The sequence below is a fragment of the Poromitra crassiceps genome, assembly GCF_964638095.1.
Source record: "Poromitra crassiceps genome assembly, chromosome: 23".
NCBI lineage: Eukaryota > Metazoa > Chordata > Actinopteri > Beryciformes > Melamphaidae > Poromitra > Poromitra crassiceps.
The window spans coordinates 3,974,247-3,997,778 of record NC_139639.1 but is presented as its reverse complement, the minus strand read 5'-3'; the positions used below and the strand labels follow the sequence as shown (position 1 = coordinate 3,997,778).

The following is a 23,532-nucleotide window of genomic DNA, read 5'->3' as shown; positions in this document are numbered from 1 at the left end:
ACATAACTTCCCCAAATCCTCCTGGGCTGTTATTGGACCGGCAGCTGCTACACACACCAACACCACTCCTATATGACAATAATGTATGAGGCAATACGGACGTTGTTACTCTCCAATGCCCGGTGCTGGGACCCCGACAGTCAAAAGTCATACCAGGAGCTGTTCGAGAGGATCGACACCAACAAAGATGGGAAGGTGGATGTGGCTGAACTGAGAGCGGGCCTCAAAGCGATGGGCATATTCCGCCAGGGTGCCGCACAGGTAAAGCCCGACCCGGCCCGACCGGGGGCCACGTAGCCCCTAGGGGCCACGGAGGTCCCCCGCATCAGCCGCATGCTGGCTTCATGCATGTCCCGACCTGCACATTCACATAAAATGCCTTGCGTGCTTGATTTATGTAGTAGCCTGTGTGTGTGTGTGTGTGTGTGTGTGTGTGTGTGTGTGTGTGTGTGTGTGTGTGTGTGTGTGTGTCAAGTCAAGTGTATTTGTATAGCCCTAACTCACAAGCATGTCCCAGGCAGCTACAGTCTATGTCTAGCTAAGGACTATCAATAAACATGATTGAACACTTAGAGAGAGAGGGAGGGGGGGGGGGGGGGGGGGGGGGGGGGGAGAGAGAAGGGAGAGAGCATGGGGAGAGGAGAGAGAGCAGAACAAACAGGGTATACTGGGGCTGGGCCATAATTTAGTCATCCAATTACCTGTATCATATTATCATATTATAATTACCTGGTGATATGATGCCACTGAATAGACAACAACAAACAACAGTACTGAATTATCGCCCATCCCTATAGGGCATATAGCTGTTACTAATTTCTTGTGTGTGTGTGTTTGCGTGCATGTGTGTGTGTGTGTGTGTGTGTGTGTGTGTGTGTGTATGTGCGTGTGTGTGTCTATAGGGATACTAATTGCACTTGCAACACTGGAGGGGATACATTAATGAACTAAAACACAGACTGTACGTCATCTCTCTACAGAAAATCGTGTCGTCCGGTGACAAAAACAAAGATGGGACTCTGGACTTCAACGAGTTCACAAGATACCTGAAGGAGCACGAGAAGAAGCTGCGTCTGACGTTCAAGAGTCTGGATAGAAACAACGATGGTAGGCGGCGCTGAGCGGGGAGCATCCTCTGTCAGCTGCCTCTGTGCAAAGATACTTGTGAATGGCACACATCTGAACAGATAATGACAATGCCATTAAACAGTTACAAAGCCATTCACTGTTTATATTGCAGCATGTTTTCAATAGCTCTCTTCTTTCCACCCCCCTACCAGGACGTATTGATGCGTCTGAGATCAAGCAGTGCCTGGAAGAGCTGGGCATGGACGTCTCCAGAGAGGACTCCATGAAAATCCTGCAGAGGTTAGGCCTCATTTCTGTCAGCTGTCAACAATGTTTATGTCTACCTCATGGCAGAGATGGGGACTTGGACTTGAGACCTTTGAGTCACACTTAAGTCACACACACACACACACACACACACACACACACACACACACACACACACACACACACACACACACACACACACACACACACACACACACACACACACACATAGTGACTTGAGACTTCTTCTCAAAGACTTGAGACTTGACTTGGACTTGAGATTTAAACAATCTTTATTTTTGTGTCTATTAACATTAAGGAAATATCTACTAATGTCATCTAATAAATGCTATTGTATGCTAATAGATAAAGGAGTGAGGATAATACAGTAAGTGCTTTGAATTCCTTAGTTTTAGCTATGCAGTGTTCTAAGCACACCGGATGGCATCCAGCAGATGATAGAACGCACATAGCCTAGGTAAACCCAGCCCCCACGTGATCTGCTCTCATTGTTCCCAGTCACTAGGTCAGGTAGAACAGGTCTGAGAGCAGGTCACGTGGAGGCTGGGTTCACCCAGGCTAGAACGCACATCCATAAGAGACTTGAGACTTGACTTGGACTTGTGATCAAAGACTTGAGACGTGACTTGGACTTGTGACCAAAGACTTGAGATGTGACTTGGACTTGCAAAAAATGACTTCTGAGCAGCTTTGCCTCATGGTCAAAAGTTTGCTTTTTGAAAGCTTGTATGATGCCCGTGTCGATAATGCATTATTATAAACATATAATATGCATTATAATCTACTTATAGCACTGTATAATAGTTATAGTTATTAGCTGTTAGAAGATGTCATCATTCCTACTACGATCTCGACAGTCATGATGTATTATTTCGGGTGTTCCCCCCCGTGGTGATGCCAATGGTCGACGACTTTGTGATTACATCACTACATGACTGGTCACTTCACGTGGTGATGTCATAAATCACTGATGATGTCATAACACAATGTGATGTCATATTCGGGACCTATAAGAGTTGGGTCTGCTAGTCCTCAGCTTATCAAGTGCCACAACAACTTAAGTGCCACAGCGTTTCCAGTTATCAAGACCCCAGGTCACCAAGCGTTTCTTGGATACCATGTATCCGCACGTAAATCCTCCAGTCCCACAGCCTAACATAAACACCCATAAATAATCATAACGCTTTAGTTTATAACAGTAATCACAACAAACAAAACATTTTTATGACTTTAACGGGCGTGTCCAAACTTTTTTGAACGGGGCCAGATTAGTGAACGTTTGCTCGGGGCCAGCTGCTTCTCGCATCATATGGGTTATTTAAAAAAAAGAAAATCACATACACTTTTCAGTGCCATAATATTAGTCCTTAGAAATTAATATTTCAATAGACTGTTTCGCTTTATCCACTGGACAATCGCTGCTATGAATTATGCTTGGTCTCGTAATGTCTCTACATTGAACTCTTTCATAACAGCAACGTCCTCTTGGCAGATGAGACAAACGTCCCACTGCTCCTGGAAGACAAACGTCCCACTGCTCCTGGAAGACAAACGTCCCACTGCTCCTGGAAGCGGCAACGTTACGCTTCTTTGCTGTGGCCATGTCTGCCGCCCAGTGGGACATGTCTGTTGCTAGGTTTGCTAGCTTTGTTTGCTGTTTACTGTCTGAAAACATTAGTTCCGCCTGTGGTTGTTCCACTCGGTGCTTGTCTACGAATTGTATGATAGTGCTGTCATCGTTAGGAGCCATTTTGAGAGACAAGCTGCGTGCCGTTGAAAAACGGCCCACGGGCCGCAATAAGACAGTGCGGGTTCGAGGAATGACGTAGATAATTATGAATTAATAATAATTATGAATTAATTGATCCTTGGGGATGTCATGTGGCATTAGTGACCAACATAGTGTTTTATAATTATCATAGATCTAATACATTATAACCATTTTTATAATGCATCCTAATCACTGTTATAACACATTATAATGTGATTATAAGTTACTCTAAAATGGCCGTGTGTGTTAAGTGCATTTTAATGAAATTCCTGCGGCATACGCAGATATGATACACTACAAGTTGATTATATAATGCATTATAATAAGTATGTTTATAATGCATTATAGACATTGGGCATCGTATAAAGTGTTACCAAAGCTTCATAATGCCACAGGAAGTGTCAGTCCATGGGTAAAGAGGTTTGTGTGCATCTCCTCAGTATGGACATTGATGGCACCATGGTGGTGGACTGGAACGAGTGGAGGGAACACTTCCTGTTTAACCCTGCACACAACCTGGATGACATCATACGCTACTGGAAACACTCCACGGTATGGGACACGCACACACACACACGCACACGCACGCACACACACACACACACACACACACACACACAGACACGCCGTAGATACAGAAACAAGCAATGTAGTGGATTGCATTGATTTCGATATGACCTTATGTATATAGTATAGTCAGTATAGGTCCTCTTACACTTTGTGTGCAGATATTGTGGATTTTCCCTGCAGGCAACAGTTTGGGCAGCTGCTTAACTGAAAGTAGGCTACAATCTGCCCTAAGATAATTGAGGTCACAGCACTCTACTCCTCCACACTGCCTCTCCTGTCCTGTCCCTGTTTGTGTGCCATGGCATATCGACTGGTTTCTTACTCCTTCTGCTGCACAAAGTGTTTGCTGGATCCTGAGCAAAACGATGCATCTCTTGATGCAGCGCGTGCATTAAAACCTTTGCTGCACTGCACATTGTGGTATCAAAGCAGATAGTATAACATTCCAGTACATGTATAAGGTTAGCGACAGCGATGCATATAGCTAACTACATAAAACCCTTGCATTTCCTTAAACTGTTGCATTCAGACTGGCTACGATACACCACCAGACACCTTAAAATGACTCAGGAAAAACACTGAATAATGTAGTTTATCTGATACAGCTTAGTCCAAAGGGTTAGTACACAGTGATTATGATTTCACAACAGCACTAGCCAAAGGATAAGAAGCTACAGTAGGCTTGTGTTTTCTTTGTTCATTTCTAGTGACTTATCAGTAATAGTTTGCCATCTAGTGCGCAGGTCTTTTGATATGTGTCCTTATTGAGAGGCAAAGTGACCGCCTACTTCCTGCTTCAGCACTGTACCAGAGATTTTCATCCGCCATTTATTTTCCCATAGACATTTCATAAAATGCTTGTAAAAATAGTCTTACTTCGTCAAACCAAACGGTTCAGCTATATTTAGAATCATGAGAGACCATAGAACATTTCACTCGGACCAAAACTTAAAAAAAAAAAACATTGAAAAAATATTTTCTTTAAACCTGCATTTTTTTAATGTTTTGGTCCTAGTGAAATGTTGTGCGATCTCTCCTGTTTCTAAATATATCTGTACCTAGGGTTCCCAACCGTCCCTTAAAATATGGAATCGTCCCGTATTTGTAAACAAAAAGACTTGTTCCGTATTGAACTGATACGGGACGCGCTTTGTACCGTTTTCGAGAGACACTGTAGTACAAAGCTATTTGAGCGAGTAAACTCCACAGAGGAGTCTCGTGCGCTGGCAATGGCACCGCTGCCTCTCCCCCTATGTAGCCGGTGACACCGGCCCGGTGTCATGTTACAGCAGCCTAGCGAGAGGCTGTGGACAGTGCGCAGGACACAGGGTGCACTCAAAACAAGTTCCTCACTCACCAGGCATCACAATGCCATTGTTTTTTCACATTGTCAATATATTTAGATGTGACAATAAAGGCTTCGAGAGCCTGGTTTAGGTACCTTGAAAGTGCTTGAATTACTCTTAAAAGCTGTACAAACCCTGCTTACAACAGGAGGCTATTGCAGGTGTAAGACTTGTTACAGTAATCAGAGATATCCTCAGTCTAAATCCATACTTTTCAATAGCCTAATTGTCCTTTTATTCAGAAGATTTCATCTGAAATCTAAAATGTTTTGCACTAATGATGTAAACTCTTGCAGGTCTGTCTATTCAAAAGAATAGCTATGTAAAATTACTGTTTGCACTGTTGAAAGAAATGTCTTGAATGAGTAGGCTACATGCCAATGTGAAGATAAATTAGGCTATCTCAAAATGTCATTTGCACTACTGTTTATATTAAAATGTTGAACTTTATCCATAGCGCAAAAAAATGCAAAAACTGATCAAAACCAGGTCTGTGTGTTGTATTAATGGGTAGCCTAAATGGTTGAAGCCAAAGCTATTAGTTAGCAAACCACCCACCCCAACCCCCCCCGCCCCCGCCAGACCGCCCCCGTTCCTTATTTCCATTTCAAGAAGTTGGCAACCCTATCTGTACCGTTTGGTTTGAACCAGTAAAACTATTTTTTTATAAGCATTTTACGAAATGTCTATGGGAAAATAAATGGCGGATGAAAATCTCTGGTACAGTGCTGAAGCAGGAAGTGACGTTCCACTTTGGCTCTCTATTTGTCATAGCACATGTGTCATACTGTAGCACATGAAGATTGCACAGACATACTGAAGTGAAGTATGTTACATTGCTGATATGTTTGCTGTCTTGTTGAGACTGCAGCTGGTGATTGAGTAAGTCTGAGAAAGAAAAGGAAGACACAAAAAAAAAACGTGTTGCTGCGTCAGTGTGACAATAGACCTCAAAAGGAGAAGTGTAGTGCACATCTTAGGCTGGTGAACTGTATCTGTCATAATAACCACACAAACATAGTATGCAATATGTATCTTACTGAGAAATACCTCTTTCATCAAAGAGTTATTTATATATCTTAATGGCCTTAAGCAATAGCAGTTATTCTGTTGTTTGTTCAAAGCAGTGAAGCAAATTCAGATAATGTGCTTCTGTACTACTCACTAGATGTTGGACCTGGGTGACAGTCTTGTCTTCTGTGCTCACTAGGTGCTGGACCTGGGTGACAGTCTTGTCTTCTGTGCTTACTAGGTGCTGGACCTGGGTGACAGTCTTGTCTTCTGTGCTTACTAGGTGTTGGACCTGGGTGACAGTCTTGTCTTCTGTGCTCACTAGGTGCTGGACCTGGGTGACAGTCTTGTCTTCTGTGCTTACTAGGTGTTGGACCTGGGTGACAGTCTTGTCTTCTGTACTCACTAGGTGTTGGACCTGGGTGACAGTCTTGTCTTCTGTACTCACTAGGTGCTGGACCTGGGTGACAGTCTTGTCTTCTGTACTTACTAGGTGCTGGACCTGGGTGACAGTCTTGTCTTCTGTACTCACTAGGTGTTGGACCTGGGTGACAGTCTTGTCTTCTGTACTCACTAGGTGCTGGACCTGGGTGACAGTCTTGTCTTCTGTGCTCACTAGGTGCTGGACCTGGGTGACAGTCTTGTCTTCTGTACTCACTAGGTGCTGGACCTGGGTGACAGTCTTTTCTTCTGTACTCACTAGGTGCTGGACCTGGGTGACAGTCTTGTCTTCTGTACTCACTAGGTGCTGGACCTGGGTGACAGTCTTGTCTTCTGTACTCACTAGGTGCTGGACCTGGGTGACAGTCTTGTCTTCTGTACTCACTAGGTGCTGGACCTGGGTGACAGTCTTGTCTTCTGTACTCACTAGGTGCTGGACCTGGGTGACAGTCTTGTCTTCTGTACTCACTAGATGTTGGACCTGGCTGACAGTCTTGTCTTCTGTACTCACTAGGTGTTGGACCTGGGTGACAGTCTTGTCTTCTGTACTCACTAGATGTTGGACCTGGGTGACAGTCTTGTCTTCTGTACTCACTAGGTGCTGGACCTGGGTGACAGTCTTGTCTTCTGTACTCACTAGATGTTGGACCTGGGTGACAGTCTTGTCTTCTGTACTCACTAGATGTTGGACCTGGCTGACAGTCTTGTCTTCTGTACTCACTAGATGTTGGACCTGGGTGACAGTCTTGTCTTCTGTACTCACTAGATGTTGGACCTGGGTGACAGTCTTGTCTTCTGTACTCACTAGATGTTGGACCTGGGTGACAGTCTTGTCTTCTGTACTCACTAGATGTTGGATCTGGGTGACAGTCTTGTCTTCTGTACTCACTAGATGTTGGACCTGGGTAACAGTCTTGTCTTCTGTACTCACTAGATGTTGGACCTGGGTAACAGTCTTGTCTTCTGTGCTCACTAGGTGCTGGACCTGGGTGACAGTCTTGTCTTCTGTACTCACTAGGTGTTGGACCTGGGTGACAGTCTTGTCTTCTGTACTCACTAGGTGCTGGACCTGGCTGACAGTCTTGTCTTCTGTACTCACTAGGTGCTGGACCTGGGGGACAGTCTTGCCATCCCTGATGAGTTCACAGAAGAGGAGAAGGCATCAGGTGGCTGGTGGAAGCAGCTGGTTGCCGGGGCGATGGCCGGGGCCATCTCTCGCACTGGAACTGCCCCACTGGACCGGGTGAAGGTCTTCATGCAGGTGAATATTATGGACGAAAACAGCTAACGGTACCGTTTCCATTGTGGTCTACTTTCTCAAAAAGGAACCACTAAGTAAGGGGTGTCTAAACCTTTTTGAATACGGGCCAGATTTTTTTTAATATATATATATTTTATTTTCAATTTGATTAGAACAAAACATACAGACAAGCTCAGACACAGGAAAGGAAAACAAAGAAAAACATACATATAATATCAACAGTTATTATAATGTGCTACTGTCCATATAGGGTGCTTATGTGCTTGTAAGAGGTGTTGTGCATGGTCTCCCACGTGAGGCGTCCAATAGGAACCACCCCCAATCACCCCCAACCTCCTCGAGGTAGGCCAGAAACGGGTCCCCAAATAGTTAGACACTTTTTAAGTGAGTTGGTTCTCAAGGATCTGAGCCTCTCCATCCTGAGAACAGAGATACGTCAGCCACGGTTGGAAAGAAGGTGAAGAGGGGGACTTCCATTCTTTCAGATTCTATTTCTTTTGTCAACAGTTGTCCCCAACATCAGAGACTGTTGCACAGCTGTGGGGAAGCCTAAAGAGGTCTCCGAGCAGCCGAAGATGGCGAGTTCTGCCTCCGGCTGAAGGGTTATTTTGTAGGCCTTAGAGTAATACGGCCCAGATTAGATAATGTGACAATACCTGGGTACCAGCTGCTTCTCGCATCATATGGGTTATAAAAAACACACACACACAAAAACCAGATACAATACAATTTATTGTACTCTTTTTTTTATATTAGTCCTGAAATCAACAGTTCAATAGGCTGTTTCACTTTGTCCACCTGTTCACTGCCGGACAATCAATGGTGAATATTTTGCTGAGTATCGTGATGTTTCTTCACATTGATTGAACTCTTTCATAAGAGTGACACAGTCTCTTGGCAAATGAGAGTGAGACAAAAATAACTGTTTCAGCTTCCAGCGAAAACTATTCAACAGTTGAATACTTTTCACTGGAAAGTTGACAACTTTCCACCCGCTCCTGAAAGCAACTTTTTACGGTTTGCCGTGGCCATGTCTGCCACCCAGTGGGAAATGTCTGTTGGTAGGTAACCGTTTATTTGCTGTTCACCGTCTGAAAACATTAGTTCCGCCTGCGTTGTTCCTACTTGGCGCTTGTCTACAAACCGTGTGATAGTGCTGCCATCTTCAGGTGAACGCAAAAAACCGCAAAGTGAACTTGCTTGATTAACCAATACTGTGCGGAGGAAGGGCCACATAATAGTCTATTTTGAGAGACAAGCCGAGGGACGTTTAAAATCAGTCCAGGGGCCACAATTGGCCTCCGGGCCGGACTTTGGACATGCCTGAAGTAGTAGACTGAAGTAAACCAGGGGTACCGAAACCTTTTAGGATGAGAGCTACTTCAAAATAAAACTAGTCACAAGCTACCCCCCCCCCCCAGTACATATTTAGCACATTTTAACATTATACACACATATATTATTTATTTAACATTGTTTAATAATGTTATAATGTTGGCAGGAGGAACTTGATGTTGACTTGTCTGAAATTATATGGGACAGGAGTCTATCTATAGTCCAGCTCTGTTCAGTTAACAGCAGACACCAACTGTATCCAATTTAAGGTCACTCATCGTCTTCATTATTCAAAGTCCAAGTTGCACAAGATCTACCCGTCTGTCTCACCACTATGTGATAGGTGTCGGGTGTCAGAGGGTACATTATCCCATGCTTTTTGGTTTTGTCCTTCACTGTCTGGATTCTGGGCCAAAATATTTGATTGGTACTCTAAGGCAGAGGTTCTCAAATGTTTTTCAGCCAAGGACCCCTTACAAGATAGAAAATATACCGGGGACCCCCTCATTCTGATTTGTGATTTTGGGCTAAGCTTAATTGTTTCCACGGTAACGTGCTTGACTTTTAATTTGATAGGTTTGTTATTAGAATGTAATCCATGAACCATTTTAGATTTAAAGCATAAACTATTTTCGTTGAACTATGAAGATTTTGCAAAAAAAAAAATATCTATATATATTTTTTATTACATTACATTTATATTACGTCATTTACTGTAGCAGACGCTTTTATTTTGTCCAAAGCGACTTGCAATATCACAATTTGTCAACAGTACAGAAAACCACTATGCAACACAATCAATGACAGCCAAGATATTTTGATAGACTAGCACCATGTAGGAAGTAGTTTGAGAAGGAATAAGTAACATGTAGCATTTTTTTTTTTTAACCTGAAAACTTTTCGCGGACCCCCTGGCAAAGTGCCACGGACCCCTGGGGGTCCGCGGACCCCCATTTGAGAACCACTGCTCTAAGGCTTATAAAATGACCCTTCAGCCGGAGGCGGAGCTCGCCATCTTGGGCTGCTCAGAGTCCTCTCTGCTCCTCCCTACGGCTGTACAACAGTCTCTGACGCAGGGGACCACTATCGCCAAGAGACTCATTTTGAAGGAGTGGAAGTCCCCCTCTCCACCTTCTTTTCAGCTGTGGCTGACAGACATGGTCTCAGTTATACATACGGTTCCTGAGGACCAATTCATGTAGGAAATTCACAATCATCTGGGACCCATTTCTCGACTACGGTACTTAAATGAGGTTAAGAACGACAAGTAAATCACCCCTTGCATGGGATTCCACACACATTTCTTACAAGCACATGGGAACTTGATGCGGCTGGTAGCGCTATTTTGTAATATTAATGTTGGTATAGTATGTATGTTTTGTTTGTTTTTGTTTTTTGTCTGAGCCTGTTTTTGTTTTCTATGTTGTGAAAATTATAAAATAAAATATGAAAAAAAAAAAATCATCATAGTGAGAAATAAACACCAGACACCTGTCAAATGCCGGTAATTTTTTTTTTTTTTATAATGTTAAATACTATAGATATTGAGTTAGCTACACATGAGTGGGATTTAGTTTATGCATTGAAAATAAAATAAAATATTACATTTTGAATTTCTTTTGACGAGCTACTTATTGACGGCCCAAGATCTACCTATTGGACACCCCTGCTGTAAAAACTTGATATCTCTGGTGCAGGTTCACGCCTCCAAGTCCAACCGGATCAGCCTGGTAGGAGGCCTCACGCAGATGCTCAAAGAGGGGGGCGTGAGATCGCTGTGGAGAGGAAACGGAATCAACGTCTTGAAGATCGCACCCGAGACAGCAATCAAATTTATGTCCTATGAACAGGTATGGGATAGTGCTTCCAAAGATCATGTCTTTTTTTTTTTACCATAATATACTGTACATCTCAACTCATTTATCACACAGTCTTACAACAACACAAATATTGGGGTTTAGTTGATTTACTGCGATGCTGTTTGATGCAGAATGGAATTTATCAGCCAAAAAGGGAAGAGCCACTTCAGATCAAAGTAGGAGCCAGGAGAGTCTGGAAGTCGTCTTAAATAAATGTATTATCTTATCTTATCTTTGCAAAGAGGAACAATTTTATTTTTAATTTAACCTTTATTTAAGCAGCTCGGTCCCATTGAGATACAAAGACCTCTTTTTCAAGGGATGGCCAAGATAGCAGCATAAAAGAGATAAAGTTACAATAACAACAACAACAATCTTCTTGTACTATGTACATCCACATATATATACAGGCTTACACACAGATCTATTGGAACTCAGAAGCATTTATAGTCCATATGGGATAATCACGTTTTAGATTAGCCATATGTTTTGACGTACATACAGAGCAAAACAGGAGGGCAGCTGACGTTTGACCTAGTCTGCTATCAAATGACCCTGTACTTAGTGCAGACAACATTAGATGGAGACAGAGAAATAGAGACCGAGATAGCTGGTGATGTGTGTTACAGGCTATCCCCGAATGGTGTGTGTGTGTGTGTGTGTGTGTGTGTGTGTGTGTGTGTGTGTGTGTGTACCTAAGACTATTAGCATTGATTAAATGCTAGCAATCTCACGCGCTCGATTCCTGGGCTCGCAGCCTCGCCCGCCCTGCAGCTCGCCCACTGTATGTCACATGCAGCTCGGCCGCTATGTGGCCTCGCCTGCTCTATGACATCGCAGATGACATCATCACGGATGACATCATCACGGATGACATCACTGATGACATCATCATGGATGACATCATCGCTGATGACATCACTGATGACATCATCACTGATCCTCAGCCAGGAAGGATGACATAACTGATGACATCATCACTGATCCTCAGCCAGGAAGGATGACATAACTGATGACATCATCACTGATGACATCACATCATTAGGTAATTAGGGCAATCACCTAATTAAAAAATCTGGCTTCGTCAGGTCACCCACACGGGTGCTCTTTACATTTAAATGTTCTATGTCACTGTTTGTGTGTCTTCTTCACATATATATATATTTTTTTTTAAATGTTTTTTGTTTGTGTGTCTTCTGTCGCAGTATAAGAAGTTGTTGTCGGCGGAAGGCCAGAAGGTGGCGACGCATAAGAGGTTCCTGGCCGGCTCTCTGGCTGGGGCCACGTCACAGACAGCCATCTACCCCATGGAGGTGAGGCCTCTGTTGGCATCACTGTCTCATTCATGGGATGTTTGAAGGACATAAAGTGAAATGCCCCAACACCTAAAAAAACAAAGATCTTGAGCATCCATACAGCAACTGAGTTCTCCACTTCTCCTCTGTGCTTATTCTCTTTCAGGTATTGAAGACCAGGATGATCCTGAGGAAAACGGGACAGTATTCGGGAATGTTCGATTGTGCCAAGCAGATCCTGAGGAATGAGGGCGTCGGGGCTTTCTACAAGGGCTACATTCCAAACTTACTGGGTATCATTCCCTATGCTGGGATAGACCTGGCTGTTTATGAGGTATGCTATGCTGGGATAGACCTGGCTGTTTATGAGGTTTGCAGCCGCTCCAGTGATATTCCACGTTAGCGTGCACTTTGTTAACTGGCAGCATTTGCATGCCTGATGGATCGACCAGTTCATTATGGAGTGTGTGACTGCATCAAATATATTGATTAAATGCTGCTAATTGAAACAGACGTCTCTGCACATCTTCCAGCAACGACGACGTTGATATTTTTTGTTCTTGCTCAAACCGAATGTTTTATGGTCTCTCACAATTCAGTAGATCACGGGTCGGCTTTGTTCCAGCCTTAAAACTCGTTCTATAAGGATTTTTCAAAATGTCTATGGAGAAAATGAATGGGGAACCTCGCTTCTGCGGCGGGATACGTCACGAAAATTCACGTGCCTGTTGGGCTCTATTGTGCAAACAGACTAACGTTTCGACACTCCTGTGCGCACGTTGACTCTGATGAAGACACGGTAGTGTCGAAACGCAGTCTGCTTACACAATTAAAGGCTGTCAATCAAACTAGTCCCTTTTGTTTTTCTGATGATGGCGCTACTCTGATTAGGGGTGTCAAAATTAATCGTATAATCGATGCATCGCGATACGGACGTGTGAATCAAATCGAAACGTTGACGGATGAATCGTTGAAACGTTTATGTTTAAATTTACGTTGAGATTCAGATTTTAAAGCACTTTCTAAGTCAAAAAGGGACTTGATATTTATCTGACTGCTTGTATTAATTGATGAAAAAGTAGCCATGTGCAGTAATGATACAGAAAATTGAGGATTTGATACTTGGAGCTGCAATACTTTGAGCTGTATCGAGATGCATCGTGGAATCTAATCGAATCGTTGACAGATCAATCGTAATCGAATCGAATCGTGAGGCCAGTGAAGATTCACAGCCCTAACTCTGATGCAGTTCTGTGTCTCCGTCCTCCCACCGTACCCCCTCCCGTGTCTCAGATTCTGAAGACCTACTGGTTGTCCTACTACGCCAAAGACTCTCCTAACCCGGGGATCCTGGTGCTGCTGTGCTGCGGCACCATCTCCAGCACCTGCGGCCAGCTGGCCAGCTACCCGCTGGCCCTGATACGCACGCGGATGCAGGCACAAGGTACATACAGTCACATGACATTTGGGTACATACAGTCACATGCCATTTGATAACAGTGATGACATTTACAGCTATGGAAAGGCACAATAGTTACATGGTGTTACATTGTTACAGAGTGCATATTATGTCTTACTGTAGGCTTGTTATGTGCAGGTTATTTTGTGTAAAGTTACACATCTTTTAAGCTTAAATAACATAAGCTGCAATGATTTCTGGGTATTGGATTTTACATTTTTCAGCTTTCAACGCGCTAAGTTGCCTAGTATTGCTTTAACATCCCACACAAAATAGAGAAGAAGAAGAAGAAGAAGTAGAAGAAGAAGCACCATGCTTTTAGATGCAACACTAACTCCTTCCAATGATTTCTTTATCTCCAGCATCTCTGGATGCATCAGACCAGTCCTCCATGAGCACACTGGTGAAGAAGATTGTGGCCAAAGATGGCTTTTTCGGACTCTACAGGGGAATCCTGCCAAACTTTATGAAAGTCATTCCTGCTGTCAGCATTAGCTACGTTGTTTACGAGTACACCAAGACCGGCTTGGGGATCTCCAAATGATACTGCGAGCAAAGTGACAAGGAACATTTAGGTCTCGGATTTCAGAATTGTTTCCTGAAGTGACACCAAGGGGAACACATGGACGCCAAACGTACCAGGCATGAATTCCACCAGTTGGCACCGAAGTTCAACAGGTGGAGGATGTATGCCGAAATCAATCGGGAGAGACTAGGTTGCACAGTGAATTTTTATTGATAGGAAAACAGAGAAGAAAATAGAGTTTGGTGACATGATGACACACTTCCCGAGGTGAAGTTAGGATGTCAGGAATGTGAGAGAATAGAATTTCCCATCAGGGAATCCCTCTGGAGCCATGGTGGCGTTGGTGGTGGCAGGGGAGGAGGAGGGGCCGAAACAGCTGGAATGACATCAACTGAAAAACAGCGTACACATTCATGAGTAGCGTGATGACATAGTGAGAAAATGACGTGTGTTTATACTCTCCACCACTTAGATGATTGGATCTGTGAGGAGAGGGAAAGTGATGGCTTGCATGGATTGAAAAGCCAGGGAATTATGGAGGCAGAACAGTGACTTTAGTATTTGGCACTGAAAGAAAAAAAAATGGCATTGTATTTAGAATTGGGGGGGGAAATGCCTTGAAAAACAGGGCATTGAAAACAAAAAATTTAACTGAAAGAAAATGCACTCAGTAATTTTTTTTGTAAATAATTCAATGACAGGTTTCTTGGCACTTTTTTTGGTGTTGGTGTTGACGAGTGTCATTTGGATTCAAACGGCATATTTTGGGAAGACTGCTGACTGCCAGAAACTGTCTGGAACAAGCCGCTCCTCTCAGCTGGAGCGGTCGGTAGACGCTCTCCCTGAAGCCCGCTGCACCGGTCGAGCAGTGAGGCTACTCTCTCTCATAGCCTCGTTAACAGTCTCTAACGACTCTACAGTCCCTAACAACTCTACTGACTCATAGCCTCGTTAACAGTCTCTAACGACTCTACTGACTCATAGCCTCGTTAACAGTCTCTAACGACTCTACTGACTGACCCAGCTGAGAGCTGATTTGAAAAGGTCACTGCTGGCCAGGTTTGTTTCTCAGGCAACTTCCCCAAACAAGAACACCAGCATCTCTCTCTCTCTCTCTGTGTGTGTGTGTGTGTGTGTGTGTGTGTGTGTGTGTGTGTGTGTGTGTGTGTGTGTGTGTGTGTGTGTGTGTGTGTGTGTGTGTGTGTGTGTGTGTGTGTGTGGCGTGGGGGGGGGGGGGGGGGTGTCTGTGGGTGTGTGTGTGAGTGTGTGTGTGTGGGTGTGTGTGTGGGTGTGTATGGGTGTGTTTCCAGTTCAATTTCTGTTTCCATGACAATATCCTGTTTTTAATGCAATCCTCCCCCCCCCCCCCCCCCCCCAATTCCAAATACAATGCCGACTTTTTTCTGTTAACTGCCAAATACTAAAGTCACTGTTCTGGCTCTATAGGGAATGTGTTGGTTAATGGTGACTGGATAGAGTTTGAATGAAACGAGAGAGAGAGAGAGAGAGAGAGAGAGAGAGAGAGAGAGAGAGAGAGAGAGAGAGAGAGAGAGAGAGAGAGAGAGAGAGAGAGAGAGAGAGAGAGAGAGAGAGAGAGAGAGAGAGAGAGAGAGAGAGAGAGAGAGAGAGAGAGAGAGAGAGAGAGAGAGAGAGAGAGAGAGAGAGAGAGACATAGTCGTCCTGATTGATTCATTGTTGTGGTAAGCATGCTGTGAACTTTAATTCTGATGCTATTGCTAAGCGAAGTGCACTCCTCAGAGTTATGCGCCGTCCAAAAATAATACTTGACAAAGTCATTCTTATACGTGGAAATGAGTAAGATAATACACACTGGGTCATAGGGTTTCTGCTAAACCTCTATTGCATGAATTATTACTTCAACACGATAACAATTAAATTATGGAAACATTTGGGGATTTTCTTTTATCTATAATCTTTCATAGGTGACTTCCATATTCACATTTATATGGCAACAATTTAATTTGACCATTTTACAAAAAAAAAACTATCACATACACACTGGTTTTTAATGATAGATAGTTGATTTTTAATTATAGTATTAAAAAAAAACACATTTTTACAGAATTTTGCCTAAATATTGAACGATTAGTCAACTCTGGGAGCCCTCAGACCATGATCTTTTCATGTCACAAGTGCATGGAAATAGGGGAGGGCAAACAGGATTTCCTGCATGTTATGTGTTCAATTATATGTTATTTGTCCTCAAGGTAAAAGGCCCCGTTTTCACAACTAAACAGTAAAACATAGATTTTTTATCTAAATTTAGATAAAGTTGTTGGCTAATGGCAACTATATGCAATAGAGGTTAATGTTCCTCCTGTTAAAACTGTGATGAAACCAAATCAGTCAGACTGTTACGGTGAGTTTGTTTACATGCACGCCGATATCCTAGTTTTGTTGGCACATTTATACTGGACATCATAGCCTGTTTACATCCCTGAGAAGCTCTTGAACACATTTTGAGAATAGCCTGCTCGAGGCATACCAATATCATCCAGACACTGGCACTGGTATACTGTATACTCCATCCCATTGGCTGATGGCATCTGTGGTTTGTAAACTAAGGAAATGGAATGGAATGGATTGGAATTTCCTTTTTAGAAAGATAGACTTTATCCCAGACTTGGAGACGGACACAGCGAGATGTGCAGTGTACACACCAATTTTAATGTATTACTTTGACATGGTTTTAAACACTTTTCAAGAAAACAGTCATGACTGGTAATAATCATTTCAGCGAAATACTTGGAGGGAGCTTGTATTTGTGTTGTCTCGGTTTCTCATTTCATCTACACACACACACACACACACTAAACAAACATGAAAGGGGAGTATACGCCTTTATTGTGGATAAAGGTGGGATGATGTGACATTTAACATTTCATTATTTCACATAGCCTTATGGGGGATGGTTTTATACAAATCTATCTATTAAATATGTCAAACAATCAGCTTGTTACCATTATAATACTGTTAGAGATCCCAGAATCCCAGATGAACAGGAACTTCACATAGATGTTTGAACTTGAAGGCTTACTTTTGAACAGTGGTGTCAAGGTCAGCTCTTCTATGGGATTGGAGATCACTGGACTCCTCAATAGCTCCACCTAGAGGTCTGTAAGGTGGAATCACTAACTTCTGCATGCAAAACCAACATTTGTGTTGTCAGTGGAATGTAATGAAATCAGAATCATAATGGATATAGAAGGAAATCACCCACAATAAGAATCTGATTGCATGTACATTAATCCATTACCGGTATTTAGATGCATGGATTATAGGCCTATTGTTTTTTGTATTAGGCTTACAAAATTAATACCAGCAGCCTGTGTTTTCTTGTCATATTAAACTGTCCTGTCCATTTATTGAGTTGTTATTATTATTATTATTATTATTATTATTATTATTATTATTATTATTATTGTTGTTGTTGTTGTTGTTGTTGTTGTTGTTGTTGTTGTTGTTGTTGTTGTTGTTATTCACCGTGTCCTGCATCGATCTCCTCTTTGCCTGTTTCGTCACGTCCGGGTCAGAGGCCTCTGACGTGGTTTCCGGTACTTTAGCGGGCATTTCAGATGCTGGATCGCCGCTTTGTGTAAGTGGGAACTAATTTGTACATCTATATGTGTCAATATGTGGAATTTCATATGAATATGTGCATGGTAACATGTCAAATTACTTTAGGAAAGTGACTTTGATGACAGAAAGCCATAAGTCATGCTTGGGCGACGAGAGTTACATGTGTATGTAGCTGGTATATTAAGGTTGGCATGTTAGCTTGCAGGTAGGTGCTAAATTCCTCTGGAATAACTTTCTCTAGTCAGGTAACGCTAATCGTTTCATCCTGGTACTGTAACACGTGACGTGGTGTTTACTGTAGTGTTGTTAAGGGTAGTTAGATAACGTTAATGCTTTCAGATCGTCTGAAACGTTATTGGCATGTACAGTATGTAGCAGCTGGATCGTTAGCTAATGGGCAGTGTTGAGGTACAGTATACAAACTGTACGGTTTGTAATTATCTACTGAGACACACACACACCCATTCTTATATATCAGATATATTTCTGTGGCTGATATATCTGTAATGCTAGCTTGTCTGCCTTTCTGTGTAAGAGTATCATCTGATTAGCATAACCCCTAGCTTGTTTACAGTATACAAACTGTACAGTATAGCAGACTGTACTGATCTGTAGCTAAATCTGTATCTCTCTCTCTACACACACACACACACACACACACACACACACACACACACACACACACACCACACACACAATTATAGATTTAGGTTGTTGTGGAGCCACTTTGAGTCCACAGTTTTTGTTGATGATCAGAATAATGTATAATGTTTGAGGGATGCTCTTATGACCCAGCTGCTGCCAGTATATGTATTATATCAAATACCCTGCACCAACGTCACCTCCAGTCAAGAACATAGCCTATGGGTTTGCCTGGAAAAGTATGGAGTTTTAAAATGGAAAGTGTGTAGGAACCCTGCCAATCATCTCACATTCTGATATTTCTGCCTGTGAAGAACAATCTTCATCTATACTGATATAACCTAGGTAGCAGGGGCAAGATGTCTATCTCCCTCACATTGAACACCAGACGTAATCTTTAAAACAAATAAAGGTCTGGAAAACATGGAATTTTTTAATTTGAAAATGTGAAGAAACCCTGTGTTCAACAAAAACACAATGTGGAACATAGGCTATCATTAGAATGCAAAACACAGTATACAATGTATTTTGTTTTATGCGCAGAAGTAATCTTTATGGACCAAAAACCTCCACCACAGCCTGGCCTGCCTCCACTACAGCTATGCCCTGCCTCCACAAGAGCCTGCTTTGCTTCCCCCTAGAGATGAAAGGGTAAGAACATTTCATATCATGATTATAGTGACCAAAATAAAATGATAATGATGAAATGCATTCACTGTAATAATTTCACCAAGTTTTATTTAGAAAACTCAGACGTGCAACCTGCGTCTGGATAGACCAGACCAGCAAATCTGGGTACTTTGCAAAACGTCAAGGCGCTGCGCCCCTTTTAGGGGGAAAACACAAGCCACTCGCCATTGACTTCAATGTAAAAATAACAGTACCAAAAAAATCAATAGAAAAAGAACAGAATAAATTTTGTTTATAAATGACCCAAAGACACCATGACATGACAATATATTTCAACTCGGCCGGCCATAGATACATCAACAATAGTGCTTGCCTTATATGAATGCTGTGTCCAGCCCACTGAGGAGTTTCCACCAGGTTACCTGCATCATCCATATAGACGGTGTCCTTCTGCAATTCATTCTCTATGTATGGACGCGCTAAACGTGCTCTCAACATGATTTTCATAGCTAAAAAGAAGTAACCAAGGCACTCTTGTAGGTGAAAAAAGTTAAAAAGCCTTTATTGTATGGCTAATGCATAGTAGCAAGAATTTAAAACGCACCGACGTGTTGCGGCACACAGGCCTTCATCAGGGTGACAAGGTTGTTGTCACCCTGAGAGGGCAGAGAGAAGACAGGCCTGTGCGCTGCACGTCATTCGCCTGCGGCGAGCACCTCGCTCTAGCCTGAAGGACCCCAGGCCGCACCGATCTTTGCACAGATTTTCAGGAGGCTAATCCGTAGCGTTTGTGGATTCCTCCCTCACGAGAGAGCCAGGATCGGGTGCTAATCCCATCCCGTACCGGATGTTGTCTCTCCGACCGTCAACTGTCTCTCCAGCTTGTCACCAAACTATACTTGGTTGTCACCTAGTCGATTCCTAAGTGTCACTGGCCAGGGGAGCCAGTGACACAGTATTTACAGTGTTTTTCAAAGCGCTGTAATCAAACTTTGGTTTTATTGATCATTAAAATTTGAAACCGTAATACTATCGTCAGGAATTTGATCATGGTTTATCAGTAAACCGGTAATAATTTCATCCCTACTTTTACCACAGCCTGGCCTGCCTCCACCACAGATGACTGTCACTACTGCAGCTGCATGTGTCCCAGTCACACTTCTGCCCCCTGCATCACCAATCCCCAAGCACAGGCTGCTCCTGCTGTTGAGAAGATGGTCCACACCAGCTTGGAGAAGCAGCGGCTGCAACAGCCACCTCAGAGGACCAAGACATGCCTCTCCTGTGGCCAACCCAAGTCTCGCTACGAAGGTGATGGCTCCATTCACTTTTTCTATCAGGGTGGACAAGTCAGATACTTTTATTGCTCATCCAAAGTGTACAAGATTTACAGTTCCGAGGGTCTCACAAAGGGGACAGCTCGTTAGTCCGAAAATAATGTGCTTTGACTCCAGCGCAAACGGCAAATTTCTCTGCTGGTTTTCTTCTTTCTCTCTCACCCCCCTCTCTCATGAACATAATGTAGTAAACTTGGGGGGTGCACACACACACACACAGAGAGGGGGAGAGAGAGCGAGTGTGTGTATTAAATCACAAACTGGCAAGATCTATCACAAACAACTCCTACAGTAGCTGCACTATCCGTCATGTGCTTTAAAACCGGTCGCTGCAGTAAATTATGTTATTATTAATTTTTTTATTATACAATTTCTGCAGCCCTCCGAAAGGCACAATAGGCCTATAGGCTACGACGTAACATCCTTTTCCTTCCAGCCTGTTCTAACTGGAGTGCGTTTCCATAGTATATCGTACAGTGTGGGGATATGAATAATAACGCACGTCGGATCTGTTAAGCCAAGGTGAGCGGACAAATGCAGAGGCTGAGGCAATTGCAAGGTAACAGGGTGTTTTAATAAATGTTCAGGAGTGGCATGTGCCAATGGAGCTGGCAGGTAGGCTGGCTGGCAGAGGAGCAGGCTGGAGTCAAGTCCGATGGTGATCTGAGCAGAGACAGGAACAGGTTAGAACAGGTAGGCAGAACGGAACAGGATTTGTAGAATCTTAAAAGACAAAAGTACTGGAGCGACTAACTGGATGCAAGTGGCTCCAATCCTGCAATCACACACACCACACACACACATACAGAAAGGGAGGGAGGGAGGGAGGGAGGGAGGGGTGAGAGAAGAAGAGAAAACCAACTGAGAAATTTGCCGTTTTGTAGGCTTCAGTCTACACTGAATGAGAACAGTGCTGTCAGAGCGCATTATTTTCGATAACGAGCTGTCGGATTTGTTTCATCTACACATTACAATCACTCATGTAAACAAAAAATCTTTTAATACCTGAAATGAGATGATGCTGTTGTGATATTCCTTGTCTCCTGATATCTCACACAAGACACAGAGTGGATGGCGGAGTGGACCGGAGCTGGATTGACTGACATGGGCCCCGAAATGAAAACGGACTAGGGATGCATATTTTCCACAAATTCCGGAATCGATCATTGATAACGTTAAGGATCAATCAATCGATTAATTGTAATTAAAAACACAAAATTGTCTAAACAATACCAAATGCGTTTTTTCATCAATAAAACCTTTATTTATACAGCAGCAACATATTGTATATTTCTCACAGCATTGCATAGCATAGCCTACGCTATGAAACACATAAAAATGTAGAGGCATAACTTTTAGACATGTCAACATTTGCCCAGAATCCGCGCCACGGCCGCTGCCTAGGTCCAACAAGGGCTCACTGACCGCAGATTTTCTTTTTTTCTGCTCGCCGTGCATCGCTGTAACGCTGATGCTGAGTTGCTCAGCTCGAGTCCAGGTGAGACTAGAATCCAGTTGTTGTAGGTGTACACCCAATCACAGATAGGCATCATGTCTTTTTCTATAACACTGCAGATTGATTGGGTTATTTTTTCTGCTGGCCGTGCGTCGCAACTCTTCCTCTTTGAGTTGATGGTGGGTTGCTCCAAGTTTGAGGAAGAGGAGCCAGCCAATTTATCCGAATGAACGCTGTTCAAGTGACAGAGCATCTTATGGCTTGTCTGAAAAGGGCTATAGTGATGTAGACGAGTGTTTGGGTCCACCTATTACTTACACTTTGTTAATAAAACAATAAACGAGAGAGTCAGGCTGTAACGTTATAACACGCTTCCACATTTATTCTCAGACAACTAGTACGCTCGTCAACAACGGAAGCTTCACTCTCATTCCCCATACACATCCTGTTCAACTCTTGAGGTGACAAACACAGAGCCTCACAGTCTGTTACAGTGATATCATTCCGCCCTCTGGAGGATCATTGAAAAATTATTTGAAAACACCGTTCTACTGACAGAATGCACGTTGCTTTTGTTGTTGTTTTGATCGAGTACATTTTCACATGCTTGAGTAAATGCTTAACGAGCGAGTAATCGAGCTTCGATTAATTGTGTGCATCCCTAAAAGAGACGTTTTTCTGTTCAGCTCTGCTCCACTCCGCCTCATGGGTGCCCGTCTATGTGCCGACAGCCCGCAGTGCCGACAGCCTGCAATGCCGATAGCCCACAAGCAGAACCAGCTGAGCGAGGTGTGTCGGTGGACCGGCTGGAGCTAACCTCTCCCAGCCCCCACGCCTAAACCTAACCTCTCCTACCCCCCAGACCCTAACCCTAACCCTAAGCCCTCGTTCACACAGGACGCCAAACATAAGCAGAACTGAAGCTTGAAGCAGGCACAAGCTGCAGCAAGGCGTCAGCGCGGCACGCGCACAGGTGGTGTGAACGGCTTTGCCTGTTAACAAGGACGCCTAAATGAAACTTGTGGGTACAGCGTAGGCACAGCTCCGGTTGAGCGTTGCTTCGGCGTCCTGTGTGAACGAGGGCTAACCTCTTCCACCCCCCACGCCTAAACCTAACCTCTCACGCCTAAACCTAACCTTCCCCAGACCCTAACCCTAAACCTAACCTCTCCTGCCCCCCACGCCTAAACCTAACCTATCATGCCTAAACCTAACCTTCCCCAGACCCTAACCCTAAACCTAACCTCTCCCACCCCCCACGCCTAAACCTAATGTCGGCATTGCCATTGCGGGTGGTCGGCATAGCGGGTGGACGCCGCCTAATGAGGGCAACCATCTGCTCTCATTGCCCTGAAAGTGCTTGAATTGACATGGGACCACGAGCGGGTCTTGAAAGGGTTTCAGTGGGTCTCTAGCAAAATGATCAATTGTTATAAAGTTCTGCATTATTTAATTTACAAGAAGTTGATACAATGAGAGAATGTAGAAGAATGATTGTGTTGATCATAGTTTCACTGTTATCTCTCTACCAACAGTACTACAGATTGACAAAATCATATCTGACAGTAAAACATATTCTCAGATTTGGGCCTGAGAGACAGAATCTCATCAAATGGGGGTCTGTGGCTCTAATGTGA

At 43.4% G+C, this 23,532-nt stretch overlaps 1 protein-coding gene across 1 annotated transcript; it reads left to right on the top strand.

The window, feature by feature from the left end:
* Positions 1-81: 81 nt before the first annotated feature.
* On the top strand, positions 82-14,248 carry LOC310797293 (mitochondrial adenyl nucleotide antiporter SLC25A24-like; the record flags this gene model as incomplete). The annotated part of the gene is made up of 10 exons (XM_083659654.1): positions 82-261; positions 981-1,107; positions 1,281-1,368; positions 3,568-3,679; positions 7,598-7,756; positions 10,789-10,941; positions 12,156-12,263; positions 12,412-12,579; positions 13,539-13,689; positions 14,067-14,248. The coding sequence occupies 10 exons, from the start codon at positions 82-84 to the stop codon at positions 14,246-14,248; spliced, it is 1,428 nt and encodes a 475-aa protein (XP_083515780.1).
* Between the last annotated feature and the right edge of the window lie 9,284 nt (positions 14,249-23,532).